Below are 14849 nucleotides of genomic sequence, written 5' to 3'. Positions count from 1 at the left end.
ACTGCCGGCAATGCGGACCAGACTCTGACACCGGTCGTACAGAGACCTGACAGCCCTTATTAAAGGGTCCGGTACTCCATACTCCCGGAGTACCCCCCACAGGATCCCCCGGGGGACACGGTCGAATGCCTTCTCCAGATCCACAAAGCACATGTAGACTGGTTGGGCAAACTCCCATGCCCCCTCCAGAATCCTGCTGAGGGTGTAGAGCTGGTCCAGTGTTCCACGGCCAGGACGAAAACCACACTGCTCTTCCTGAATCCGAGATTCGACTATCCGACGGACCCTCCTTTCCAGAACCCCTGAATAGACCTTACCAGGGAGGCTTAAGAGTGTGATTCCTCTGTAGTTGGAACACACCCTCCGGTCCCCCTTTTTAAATAGGGGGACCACCACCCCAGTCTGCCAATCCAGGGGAACTGCCCCCGATGTCCACGCAATGTTGCAGAGCCGCGTTAACCAACACAGCCCCACAACATCCAGAGCCTTAAGGTACTCAGGGCGAATCTCATCCACCCCCGGAGCCTTGCCACCGAGGAGCTTTTTAACAACCTCGGCAACCTCAGCACCAGAGATGGGAGAACCCGACCCAGAGTCCTCAGGCTCTGCTTCCTCAATGGAAGACGTGTTGGTGGGATTAAGGAGGTCTTTGAAGTATTCCGCCCACCGACGCACGACGTCCCGAGTCGAGGTCAGCAGCACACCACCCCCACTGTAAACAGTGTTGGTACTGCACTGCTTCCCCCTCCTGAGACGCCGGATGGTGGACCAGAATCGCTTCGAAGCCGTACGGAAGTCTTTCTCCATGGCCTCTCCGAACTCTTCCCACGCCCGAGTTTTTGCCTCGGCGACCAGCCGAGCCGCCTGCCGCTTCGACTGCCGGTACACATCAGCTGCTTCCGGAGTCCCACAGGCCAAAAATGCCCGGTAGGACTCCTTCTTCAGCTTGACGGCTTCCCTCACCGCTGGTGTCCACCAGCGGGTTCGAGGGTTGCCGCCACGACATGCACCGACAACCTTGCGGCCACAGCTCCGACTAGCCGCCTCAGCAATAGAGGCGTGGAACATGGTCCATTCAGACTCAATGTCCCCCGCCTCCCTCGGGACGTGTTTAAAGTTCTCCCGGAGGTGGGAGTTAAAGCTCCGCCTCACAGGGGACTCCGCCAGACGTTCCCAGCAAACCCTCACAGTACGTTTGGGCCTGCCCGGTCGGACCGGCTTCCTCCCCCGCCATCGGAGCCAACTCACCACCAGGTAGTGGTCGGTGGAGAGCTCCGCCCCTCTCTTCACCCGAGTGTCCAAGACATGCGGCCGCAGGTCAGATGAAACGACAACAAAGTCGATCATTGAACTGCGACCTAGGGTGTCCTGGTGCCAAGAGCACATATGGACACCCTTATGCTTGAACATGGTGTTTGTGATGGACAATCCATGACGAGCACAGAAGTCCAACAACAAAACACCACTCGAGTTCAGATCAGGTGGGCCATTCCTCCCAACCACGCCCCTCCAGGTCCCACTGTCATTGCCCACGTGAGCGTTGAAGTCCCCCAGCAAAACGAGGGAGTCCCCAGGAGGGGCACTCTCCAGTACCCCTTCCAAGGACTCCAAAAAGGGTGGGTAATCTGAACTGCTGTTTGGCGCATAAGCGCAAACAACAGTCAGAACCCGTCCCCCCACACGGATGCGGAGGGAGGCCACCCTCTCGTTCACCGGGGAAAACCCCAACGTGCAGGCACCGAGATGGGGGGCAACAAGTATGCCAACCCCAGCTCGGCGCCTCTCACCATGGGCAACTCCAGAGTGGAAGAATGTCCAGCCCCTCTCAAGGAGACTGGTTCCGGAGCCAGAGCGGCGCGTCGAGGTGAGTCCGACTATCTCTAGTCGGAACCTCTCAACCTCGCGCACAAGCTCAGGCTCCTTCCCCACCAGAGAGGTGACATTCCACGTCCCAAGAGCCAGCTTCTGCAGCCGAGGATCGGAACGCCAAGGTCCCCGCCCTCCACTGCTACCCGTTACACATTGCACCCGACCCCTTTGGCCCCTCCGATAGGTGGTGAGCCCATCGGAAGGGGGACCCATGTCGCCTCTTCGGGCTGAGCCCGGCCGGGCTCCATGGGCAAAAGCCCGGCCACCAGACGCTCGCCAACGTGCCCCACCTCCAGGCCTGGCTCCAGAGTGGGGCCCCGGTGACCCGCGTCCGGGCGAGGGAACACGAGGTCCAACAATTGTACTCATCATAAGGGGAGTTTTGGGCTGCGCTTTGTCTGGTCCCTCACCTAGGACCTGTCTGCCTTGGGTGACCCTGCTAGGGGCTTAAAGCCCCTGACAGCATAGCTCCTAGGATCACTGGGACACTCAAACCCCTCCACCACGGTAAGGTGGCAGCCCAGGGAGGGGCTGTATTTTTGTTAACCTTCCAAAAACAAAATCCTGCCAGCGTCTCCGAAACTAATGTAAGATCAATAGTAGATTCTGTACCAGTCCTGATGTTTAATCTTGTTCCATCTCCATTATTAATACACACTAGATTTTTAGATTCCATTAATTCCTCAATAACTATTCCATTTCCATCTGTTTTATAATCCCATATTAAACTATGAGCATTGAAATCTCCACACCATATTACTCTTCCATCTAAAGGCTTTATTTTTTCCTCCAATAAGTTATATGATATTTCTTTTACAAGGATTATAAAAATTTATCACAAAAATGTAATTATCCCCTCATTAGTCCAAAATTCTACTGCAACATACTCAAGTGTTTTTCATTTATCTAAGATTCTAAATTGTATCCCTTGTTTTAGAAAAATTACACATCCACCTCCATTACCCTCCTCTCTATCTCTACGAATACTATTATATCCATTTATAACAAAATGTAATAAAAGGTTTTAACCATGTTTCTTGAAAACATAAAATTTCTGGTTTTATTTTAAGATTTTGTATGAATCCTTTTAATTCTTGACCATTTGCAACTAAACTTCTGGCATTCCATAGTAGCATTAGCATGCTACTTAAACACCTGTTCCTGCCTGTTTGTCATCTGCCTCAAGTTTTTGTTGAACTTGCAAGAAATATTCCTCATCCCTAAGAAGTTCTCAGCTCCTTTAACGATGATTTTGATTTTTTCAGTTTTATGTTTGACCTGGTTTGTGCAGTTAATAACAAAAGCCATAGACAAAACTAATTTGTCAAACTCAACAGGGTTACATACCCTGCCATGCAGCTCTGGTTCTTGTCTCAATACTTGTATGTTACCCACAGTTTTCTTTTTCTGCTCCTGAACCTTCTTTACTGCCTCTGCATAGGTTTTTTGATGTTTTCACTTTTTGAATCTGAACTGCTTTCTTCCTAAATTCACAACCTCTGTTGCCCTGTGTTCCGTACCACAATTACAGCATTTATCTTGAACATTTTCACCACATTCTTGTATTTTGTGCTCCCCTCCACATTTTAAACATATGTTTGACCCTACACACTGCAGCAATGTGACCACACCTCTGACACTTGAAACCCTGAAGTGGAGGTGGAACATATGGCCTGACTGGATAACACAAGAAACCCACTTTGACTGTATCTGTAACTTCTGGAGTAGAAAATTCCAGAAGCACAGATAAGCTGTCAACTCTCTCATTATTAACTATTTTCTGCAATCTCTTTATATTCTTGACTTCAACATTATGGATATGTTTTAATTTCTCTATATCTTCATTAACCGGAATTCCATAAATAACTCCTCGGGATCCTTTCTTTTCTCCCAACACTCTTTTACTTTCCACTCTTTTCTTTCCAATACTTTCAACACTCATTGCTTTCATTTATGTTCTTCCAATTTACAAACAATTAACAAGCTTCCATCTCTCAGCGTTTTAGCCATTTCAACTTCCCCTATTTTCTTTTTTAGTTCCTTAGAAACTATTATTGGGCTCAGAGCAATATTTTCCTCTTCCTTTTTGAATTGTAATATTATCCTCACCCCCTCTTTCATTATCTTTTTACACACACCCTTGCTTCCATCATCTGTACTGTCGTCTTCAAGGTTTCTTTTGTTTCCTGAATTCCCAGAACCTTTGCCCGCTTCACTACTTTTGAGTTTTCCACTTCCCTGGTAACTAGCAACTGGCGTCCAAATATTCATATCCATATTACTATCTAGATGTTCCTCATCCTATACAACCCGAGCCGCCATCCGGCTCCAGTCACAAACTGGTTTATGCCTACCGCCAACTTTTCCTTCTTCCTTCAGATAGAATTCTCTGTCGATCCGTCCACCTAGCTCTTTCCTTGTTTCATTCAATCCACCGCCACCAAAGCTTCCCCCAATCCAAGCTTACGTTCTAAGAGCGTACACTAACCACTTCCGGCCCTGATGCCCTCCTCCTGGTTCCAGCTCCTTAAGAATGGCGGTAATCAGCTCAGGTGTGGTGCACCTGCCCGTCCAGCCCTGCTGAGGAGAGAGAGAGAGAAAACCTGGCCTGCACCCAGGACACGGAGTATGACACATAAGAGCAATCTTGAATTCTAAACTGTAACTCTGTAGAAATTAAAAAGTTGTCTATTCTATCCTTCATCATTCTATGAATTGCAGCTCTTCAGTTGTTATGTGACTGATCTAGTCCGGTTGATCTGTCCATGTTTGGATTTAATGCACAATTAAAGCCCCCCCCCCCCCCACTCTGTTTAATCCTTTAAGCATAGAAAGGGTGAGAAATTGTAATCATTGTAAAAATTATTGTCATACACATTGGGTCCATATATATTAGTTAAAATCAGAGATTCCAACATTAGGGTGTCATGTTTTGTTTTCTGAACCCAAACACAACCACAACAGAGTAAGTTTGAACAGTTTATTGAAGCTTGTGGATAGTGGAGGCAGGAACCAAGAGCCAGTACTGAGCTGAAGCAGGAGGATGGTGAAGGCAGGAACAGGCGAGCAGCACAGAACCAGAGCACAGCAGAATGGAGACTTGGAACCAGGCTTGACAGAATGGAGACTTGGAACCAGGCTTGACAGAATGGAGACTTGGAACCAGGCTTGACAGAATGGAGACTTGGAACCAGGCTTGACAGAATGGAGACTTGGAACCAGGTTTGACCAGCAGCACGGCAGAGTGGAGAATTGGAAACAGACTTGACAAGCAGTATAAAGCAGCACGACTTGGTGAATACTTGCAGGACCGGAGGAAGAACTGAACCAGAACCACAGCAGGCAGGTGGAGATGAAGAGACTTCGGGCTGGACGAGACTGGATGAGGTGAGCGGCAGAAACAGAAGTTGGCAGAAGTGAACAGGATAAACAGAACGAACCGACATGGGAGGACTGAATGCAGGGAGCTTAAATAGGGAGGCTGACAGGTGTGCTGAGTGCAGGCTGATTAGTGACTGACAGGTGTAGATGATTACTGAACTGTATACTGGAGCTGTATGGAAGGTGGAAAGTGTCTTGAGTCTGTGCATGGTGCAGCAGACAGGCTGCATCATGACATAGGGAGCCTTGGAGTATTAAGTACCTTCCTGTTTTGTCTTTAAAAATGTTTTTAATTTGCAGTGGCACCAATTCATGTATTAGAGTCATAACTCTACTAGAAAGGGATGTGAACGGCACCTTATATATGTTGCCCTTTGTGACGGCCAAAGCCGCCTTTATTGTGGAGAGACTGCTCCTCTGGTTTGTGCTTCCAGGAAGTGGGCAGCGGACCTGAGAGTACCACACCTGCAGTGGCCTCCTATAAATTGGCCCAGAGCACATGGCTGCGGGGCTCTGCTCCTCTGGCCTCCTGCTCCAGCTTTTAGTTTAGTTTGATCCATGTACATTTTCGCACACCTCATACACCTCAACATTACATACACCACTGACCTACACTAGCATGTTCGTTTACTTTAATTAATTGTTAAACCTTTCTTTTGCGTGGTCTCCCAATCATTGTTCCTACCCTCCTGAGCCAGGGTAGTAACACCCTCCTCCTCCTCCTCCTCCTCCTCCTCACCTTTAAGTTGTTCTCATCAAGAACTACAATTTTGGTGTCCACTTTTTTCAATTTATTCATGATTTGACTTTTTGGAGATGTTGAAGACCCCTGTAATACCATGAAATAAAATTAAATGTTGCTTAACATTATAGAAATGTGAGACACAACAAAACCGGATGTAAGAACACACATCCAACACACAAAATGTAAAAAAAAAACTCCCTTCTATCGTTTCCCTTACCCAAACTGGGAGAGTCTCACTCATATCCATTAGACTCCCTTTATTGCCAGGAACCAATCCACAACCAGTCAGGGTTAGCAAAACCAACCTTAGGCTATTCTGCAGGGATACCCTGTTGCTGCTAAACAACATTTTTGTCCCCAAAAACTTTACTCTTGAATTCTTATTGTTACAAAATTAGTAAACACGGATATGAAACATACTAAGGAACATAAATATATAACAAACTGAATCGACGCACTGCAATGCAAAGAGAAATTTGCATACTGCATTAGTATGCTCAAACTGTAAGATATCATATAATGGATTTTAGTTATTTGCGTACCTTACTTTACATACCATCTGAAGCTTAATTCTGTACTTAGTGCTTCCCTAGGTTTTTTTGTTTGTTTTTGTTTGAATGCCAGTGTTTTATTTTCATAAGTCACTAGAAGAGTGCTGCACAGTGGCGCAGTGGGTAGCGCTGTTGCCTTGCAGCAAGAAGGTCCTGGGTTCGAGTACACCCCTGGGTCTTTCTGCATGGAGTTTGCATGTTCTCCCTGTGCATGTGTGGGTTCTCTCCGGGTACTCCTGCTTCCTCCCACAGTCCAAAAACATGACTGTTAAGTTAGTTGGCTTCTCCAAATTGTCCTTAGGTGTGAATGGTTGTTTGTCCTGTTTGTCTCTCTGTGTTGCCCTGCGACATACTGGCGACCTGTCCAGGGTGTACCCCGCCTCTCGCCCGGTGAACGCTGGAGATAGGCACCAGCAACCCCCGTGACCCCATGAGGGATTAAGCGGTTTGGAAAATGGATGGATGGAAGTCACTAGAAGCGTTGCAGGGTGAGTTACTCCATTGCGAATGCCCAATTTATGGAGCTCCTCTGGATTGGAACAAACATTTTCTCAGCTGGTGAAGCCCGGTGGCCAGGTCAGGGCAGAAGCAGACATGTTCTTTGTAGAAGATGTCCTTTTTATCCCGTGCAGCTCGAATGATGGCTTGCCTTTCTCAGTAGTTGAGGAACTTCATTATCGGGGCTCCTGGTCGGGAAGCGCCATCCGCTCTTGGGCCTAATCTGTGAGCTCTTTCCAAGCTCACCATGGGGTTGCAGCACCTTACTCCCCAACACCTCTGGTATCCACTTCTCCAAAAAAAAGCACATAAATCTGGACCTTTGGCACCTTCTGGCAAATTCACAAGCCTTAAGTTTTTTTTAAGCAAGACCTTGTTTCCAAGTCCACAAGCTTGCCCTCCAATGATTTATCTTTAGCCTGTAGGGTGCTCACGTTAGCTTGTAGGCAGTGTTCGAAATTAACTTCCTGATTCACCGGCCAAGTTGGCCGGTAGATGTCAAAATCAACCGGCCAGGCATATTTTTTACCGGCCAAAATATTAATCCTGAACCAGATTTCAGTTTTTATCAAAAATTAAGTGAGATTATGTTATTTTTTTTTTTTTTTTGGGGGGGGGGGGGGTTGGGGGGCGTGGCTGACTAGACCCTGGAAGAGAAATCTTTGTTTCCTGACTTTTATAAGAAAATATTGTAGTTGATTATAAAGGCACAATTTGAATTATCAGATTCACATCCAGGCAATAAAAAACACTACAGATTATCATTATTCTATCCATGTTGGTCTAATTTGTGTATGAGCCGGAGTTTCATCAAGCCAATATGGTTCAACATTTTCTGCGCAGGTGCAACACCTGGGGTTCACGCTACGTCTTTACTCATCAGTGGTAGTTCTAGACCAAGTTTAGCAGGGGGGCCAGATTGGGGCCAGTGTTTTTTCATGGGGGCACAGAACAAAAAATTGGTAAAAAAATAAGAAGGTCAATATTTCATCGTTTAATATATTAAGTAAGCCAAAGAGCCAACTGTGGTTCTGGAACAGCAGGTTGCCGACCTGATCCTCTCTCAATATGACTAGAGCTAAACGTGACAGCTTAATTTTTTAATTTGTTTTTTGCGTTTTTAATTTAATTTCTGTGTTTAATTAGAACTGTAAACGTAAAAAAATACAATTGATCCAAGTGACCTATCAGTCATAGTATCTTTGTCAGCATATATCATCATAAGAAATGTAATATGTCTTTAGTACAGGAGCCATAACAGGGGCCAAGACCAGTTCTACTGGGGCACTGGCCCCTGTTGACCCCTGTCTAGAACCGCCCCTGTTACGCATGATCCAAGTTCTGGATTGTACCCTCATGCGCTGCACGCGAGGGCTAAACAGTGGGGAAAAAGCATAAATAAAGGCTGTAAAGGGCTCCTTTAGAGGGAAGAGAAGGAATAATGGGTCTGAGCTGAAGCCCCTGATTTTACATGTTCCTTAAAAAGTCCGCACCTAAATTACATGTAATGTAATTTTGCGCACCTGAATTCAAGCGCAAGGCATGCAGCCCACCAAGGCACCGCTGGCTCTGTGTCGTTAAATACAAAACAGCTTGAAACACAGCTACTGACTCTCCTATTGTTTTTAATTGGGACATTTTGGTACGAGTGGAAGGACATTTATGTTATTTTTAATTTATTTGGCACAAAGATTTACTCGCCATGTGGCAGCTAGCCCTCTGAAATTCACTCGCCAAATGGGAAATTTACTCGGATTTGGTGAGTGGTGAGTGTTAATTTCAGACCCTGCTTGTAGGTTAGCCACTTTGTCTTCAGCGGTGGAAATACAGTCCTCTACTCGCAACATACATTAATTATAATCTTTCAGTTCTTGTTTTACATCTGGTAGTGTCACCATCACTCCATCAAAATCGCGGAAAACTCGCTTCTTAATGACTCCAATGCGGCTAGAATTTGATCTGACTTACTATTTTCAGACTTGCTTTTTCTTTCTTGCGCAGCCATATTTTTGTTAGCTTTGCTAGCTTCTCCACGAGGGTTGTGGTTAAACAGCTTCATTTGCTTGGATGCCTTGCTTTTCCCTTTGTGTTATTTAGTTGAGCTAGGCATTATACGTCAGATTGTCCTTTTTTGCGTTAATCTTTTATGAATCTTTTCGTTTATCTTTTATGGTTATTTTTCCCTTATTAAAGCAACAAGCAGCAGGGCGAAGTTTAGTACGTCTTCTCACATGGCCGCCATAACCGGTATATTTTGTATTTAAAAAAAAAAGTTACATAAAATAAACTTAATGAAACACTGATGTCATAATAGCTTAAAATAATACTTTGCAAGAAAAATAAAATATTAATAGGAAACAATACTATCTCTTTTTGTGGATGACATGGTCCTGTTGGCAGCTGAGTGTGAAGTGGCATGAATGAGGATAAGTACCTCCAAATCTGAGGCAAGGTCTTAAGGTGGAAAAGGGTAGAGTGCCTTCTCTGGGTTATGCAAGATGTCCTTCCCCACATGGAGGAGTTTAAGGTTCTTGGATCTTGTTCACAAATGAGGGAAAGATGGAGCAAGAGAATCAGCCCATTAGGATAGTGTTGAATAGGACACTGTACCGGTCTGTCATGGTGAAAAGAGAACTGAATCAAAAGGCAAAGCTCTCCATATACTGGTCAATCTATGTTCCCACCCTCTTCTATGGCCATGAGCCTTGGGTCATGACCAAAAGATCAAGATTGTAGATACATGTGGGGAAATGAGTTTTCTCCACAGGGTGTGCGGACTCTCCCTTAGAGATTGGGTGAGAAGCTCGATTATCTTGGAGGGACTCAGAGTTGAGCTTCTTCTTCTCCACGTTGAGAGGAGCCAGTTGGAGCCGCTGGACATTCTGGTCAAAGGTGCGCTCACCTTTGCTCATGCAGCGAAATGCCGGAGGAGAGGGAAACCCGCTGGTCCGCCCGTGTGTCTTCGCCAGTGCGGACTCCGCTCACCGCTACCAGGCATAATGCTGTCCAACGTGCGTTCCTTGCCCAACAAACTGCACGAATTACAACTGATGCTGGAAAAAAAACAGGGACTTCTCTTCATCTGCTGTTTTTTGCTTCACGGAGACGTGGCTGTGTGGATTAATCCCAGACTCTGTGCTGCAGCTGGCAGGCTTCCAACTTCACAGAGCGGATTCAGAATCAAAACTCTCCAGTAAAGCGAAAGGTGGAGAGATCTGTTTTTACATCAACAGCTTGCTGGTGCAACGATGTGGCAGTGATCCAGCAGCACTGTTCTCCTGACCTGGAATCCTTCATCATAAACTGTAGTAAGCCTTTTTATTCACCCCACGAGTTTGCTTCACTCTTTCTGGTCGGTGTTTACATTGCGCCGCACACAAATGTGCAGGTCACACAGCGCACGCTCGCAGACCAGATACTGAGTCTGTAGCAGAGAAATCCGGACTCCTTAGTCATTGGCCTTGGTGACTTAAAGGAAAAGTCTGGTCAAAATCAGAAATCAAACTGCTGAAAGTACTTTAAATATAAAACTACTACATAGTGTGCAATAAATTATACGTTTTTTTAATTAAGAATAATTCTCATTTAATCATGTTTATGTGGAGGAACCCATCTTGTTCAAGAATAGTACTGTCCCCTCCGATTTTGTGACGTCACTCAGCGGACCCGCTGTTGAGCAAGTCCCAACGCTCTGTTGTTTGTCACGACGCACTATTTTCCAACATGGTGACGACTGGTGATGAAGTACTTAGTGACAGTGATGGGAGTTCGGTGGAGCTATCATCATCTCATAGCGATATGGATTTTTTAGAAGAGTTTCTTGACAGAAACCGGACTTTTGACGGAATCCAGCTGTACCTATTTCCAGTGCAAACTCAGTCGGGTCCTACAGTATATATGTATACGCGTGTGTGTGTGTATGTGTGTGTGTGTGCGCACACTCTGCCGCAGCACGGCTTTGCAGGCGCTGCAGTGGAGGAGAGATCGCGCTGAAGTGACTTGAGTTATATTTGCCCCCTAGTAAATAGGGCAGGTGGTCATCATCGTATAAATATTAAAATATAAAAGCGTTCCAGCACATGCTGGGGCGGAGGGATACCACGTCACATGTGGTATCCCTCTGCCCCTCTGGTTGGTAACCATCCCCGCAAATTCTAAATTAAAAATTCTAAATAAAAAATTCTAAATTAAAAAATAACTTACCGAAAATCCTCGCTCTCATGTCATGTTCAAAACATTCTTCTTCGAAATGGTCACTGCATATGACGTGTTTTCTTTCTGGCCAGAAGTTAGATGGCAAATCCGCTCTCAGTTGTCTTGGAACATCCAATGGCCATGCACGTGGGCATTGTTGCTGTAACAATAGCTCTTGCGAATGTCAGTGGTGAAGTCCTCTGGAAATCCGAAAAAATTGTTGATGATCGCAGCTGTGTAGAACTGCTCCCATTGACTTTGCTTAGAAAGAGCGGAGAAATGCTGTCGCCACTCCACTTTTCTACGTCGCACGATGTGATGTCAGACGGTCCTTACTGCCCAAATATGGGCAGTAATGCCCCCCTCCCATACACAATGATCCAGATGACAATTTATGTTTTTATTTTCTTATTGATTAAAGATAAGTTCATTAAATAACCACAAATGTATTAGTTTTAGTTATAGCTAACGGTCCCCTGATTTTTCCTTGTTGACCGGACTTCCCCTTTAACAAAGGAAACCTCACTCATGAACTTCCTAAATATAGACAGTTTATTAAATGCCCGACCAAAGGAGAACATTCTGGATCACTGTTACACCACAGTCAGAGATGCTTATCATGCCGTCCCCAGTGCTGCTCTGGGCCTATCTGACCACGTCATGGTTCACCTGATTCAGAATCAGAATCCGACATACTTGTTGTAAAGATTGATGACCACAGGCAGGAATGATTTCCTGTGGCACTCTATGGTGCAACTGGGTGAGAGGAGTCTTCTGCTCTGAAAGGAGCTCCTCTGCTAGGCCAGTGTGTCATGGAGAGGGTGTGAGACATTGTCTAAGATGGACTGAAGCCTGGACAGCATCCTCCTCTCTGCCACGGTTGCAGTGTGCAGAGTGTCCAGTTCCTCCCCCACAACATCACTGGCCCTCCTGATCAGTTTGTTCAGTCTGTTGTTGTCAGCGACCCACAGTCCACTGCCCTGGCAGGTAACAGCAAAAAAGATTGTGCTGGCAACAACAGACTCATAAAACATCCTCAGCATTGTCCTACAGATGTTAAAGGACCTCAGCCTCCTCAGGAAAAAGAGTCGGCTTTGGCCCTTTTTGTAGACCGCCTCTGTGTTTCTAGTCCAGTCCAGCTTATTGTTAAAGTACACTCCCAGGTACTTATACTCCTCCACACTGTCCACAGGGACCCCCTGGATGGAAACAGGGGTCACATGTGTTTTTGTCCTCCTCAAGTCCACTAATAGCTACTTAGTCTTCTGAAGGTGGTAGGACTCAGTGCAATAGTTGAAGTCTGAGGTGAAAAGGGTGAAGAGGAACAGGGAGAGGACAGTCCCCTGAGGAGTCCCAGTGTTGCTGACCTAGCTGTCAGACACACAGTTCTGTAGGCGTACATACTGTGGTATGCCCGTCAGGTAATCAACAATCCAGGACACGATGGGGGCCTCCACCTGCATCGCCGTCATCTTCTCACCCAGTAGAGCCGGACGGATGGTGTTAAAGGCACTGGAGAAATCAAAGATTTCACAGTGCTTGCCGGCTTGTCCAGATGAGTGTAGACTCTGTTCAGCAGGAAGATGGGGGTAGCAGGGCTTTAGTTTCTGCCTGCTTACAGGCAGAAACTAAAGATCCACAGAAGGACAGTCACAGCAATAGTAGCACCATAAAAGAGTCCTTTTCTTCTTTCTTTAAAAACAGCAATTCACCAATTGTCTTAAAAGTCACCAATTAGGACCAGGGGTTGAGCTCCGCTTAGAAATGATGCTTCTGGTGGAGGTCGCCCGTCTGCAGCACACCTTCTTCGATCCCCAGAGGCGTGGGCAGAGGCTTCCTCTGCCCTGATCCTCTGTACTAGGCCGTCTGTTCTGGCATGCAGATCCCACCTGCTCCTTTGCTCGGCAGTGTGTTGTTCTCCTGCAGGGTCAGCTTCTGCCTGCTCTTCTCTTCAAGCTCCTTTTATAAACCTCTGCTGACACCTGGGCGCAGCTGTGCAATTAGTGAGCTCCGCCTCCTCAGTCAACCAGCCTCAGCCCATTGTGTTTGGGTTGTTAAAGGGGAAAGCAGAAAAACCAAAACAATCCAAGGATGCAAAACACAACAAACAACTAAAAATAAATACAAAAGAAACATATTTTCCCCTGTGTAACACATGCAACCACCCCCCACGACACCACCCAACAGATCACCTCCACCTCCTCTTCAGTGACATCTCTTTCCATACACGAGAGAGAAACTCTTCAGAAGACAGAACCCCTGGAAAGCTGCTGGACCAGACTCTGTCTCTCCACCCACCTTAAAGCACTGTGCTGATCAGCTGTCTCCAGTGTTCACAGACATTTGAACACCTCACTGGTGACATGTCACATGCCAACCTACTTCAAATCCTCCACTATCATCCATGTTCCCAAGAAGCCAAGGACCACAGGACTTAATGACTTTAGATCCGTCACTCTTACCTCTGTGGTTATGAAGTCCTTTGAGCGCCTTGTGCTTTCACACCTTAAAGAAATCACCGATCCCCTCCTGGACCCCTTACAGTTTGCCTACAGAGCCAACAGATCTGCAGACGACGCTGTCAACCTGTCCCTTCACTACATCCTCCAGCACCTGGAATCTGCAGGAACCTACACCAGGATCCTGTTTGTGGATTTCAGCTCTGCCTTCAACACCATCATCCCAGCTCTGCTTCAGGAGAAGCTCTCCCAGCTGAATGTGCCTGACTCCACCTGCAGGTAGATTACAGACTACCTGTCTGACAGGAAGCAGAACGTGAAGCTAGGAAAACATGTCTCTGACTCACAGCTCATCAGCACTGGTTCCCCCCAGGGCTGTGTTCTTTCTCCTGTGCTCTTCTCCCTGTACACCAACAGCTGCACCTCCAGTCACCAGTCTGTCAAGCTCCTGAAGTTCGCAGATGACACCACTCTCATGGGACTTATCTCTGATGGTGACGAGTCTGCCTACAGGTGGGAGGCTGACCATCTGGTGACCTGGTGCAGGGAGAACAACCTGGAGCTCAATGCTGTAAAAACAGTGGGGATGGTTGTGGACTTCAGGAAGAACTCAGCCGCAGCTACCCCCATCACCTCCTGTGACTCCACAGTTGACACTGTGGATTTTTCCTTTAAGCCAAGCCAATAACAACCCTAACAACTCCTCATTACAGAGGAGTGGACCAGTTTCGGTCCAATCTGCTGGCTTAATGGCTTTAACGACTGCCCATTACTAAGGGGTGGACCTGTTACGGTTTAATTTGCATGTTATCTAAGCCATTACAAGGCCTTTGTTTGGTAATGGTATAAAGCTTGTTACTCCACATTACTCCAGACTTTTTGAATTGAGAAAGTTTCCTGGAGAGGAAGCGAAACGTCTTCAACTACGGAAAACATAGTCCAGTTGCTTTGTTTTTTACTTTTTTTGGAATGACCAAGACCTGGATGACTAAGAATCTTCACCAGCATATTTAGATTACACCTCACCTATCAAAATCACTCCCTGGATGTTATGGCAATTGTTACGTCCCCAAAGTCTAGGGGTTCAGGGGCAGTAACATAAAAATGGGTCCAGAGAAAGTAGTATAAGAAAAAGGAGTTTTATTACAAAAA

General features: G+C 46.3%; 1 protein-coding gene across 1 annotated transcript in view; it reads left to right on the top strand.

Annotated features, from left to right (window-relative positions):
• The window catches only part of LOC110368152 (NLR family CARD domain-containing protein 3), a 445883-nt gene that overhangs the window by 149679 nt on the left and 281355 nt on the right, over nucleotides 1–14849 (top strand). The window contains exon 8 of the mRNA XM_036133610.1: nucleotides 5685–5691. Within this exon, the coding sequence (XP_035989503.1) occupies nucleotides 5685–5691 (7 nt within the window). The remainder of the gene's footprint in view (nucleotides 1–5684; nucleotides 5692–14849) is intronic.

This window comes from Fundulus heteroclitus, unplaced genomic scaffold (genome assembly GCF_011125445.2).
Source record: "Fundulus heteroclitus isolate FHET01 unplaced genomic scaffold, MU-UCD_Fhet_4.1 scaffold_65, whole genome shotgun sequence".
NCBI lineage: Eukaryota > Metazoa > Chordata > Actinopteri > Cyprinodontiformes > Fundulidae > Fundulus > Fundulus heteroclitus.
This window is presented reverse-complemented; position numbering and strand designations above follow the sequence as displayed.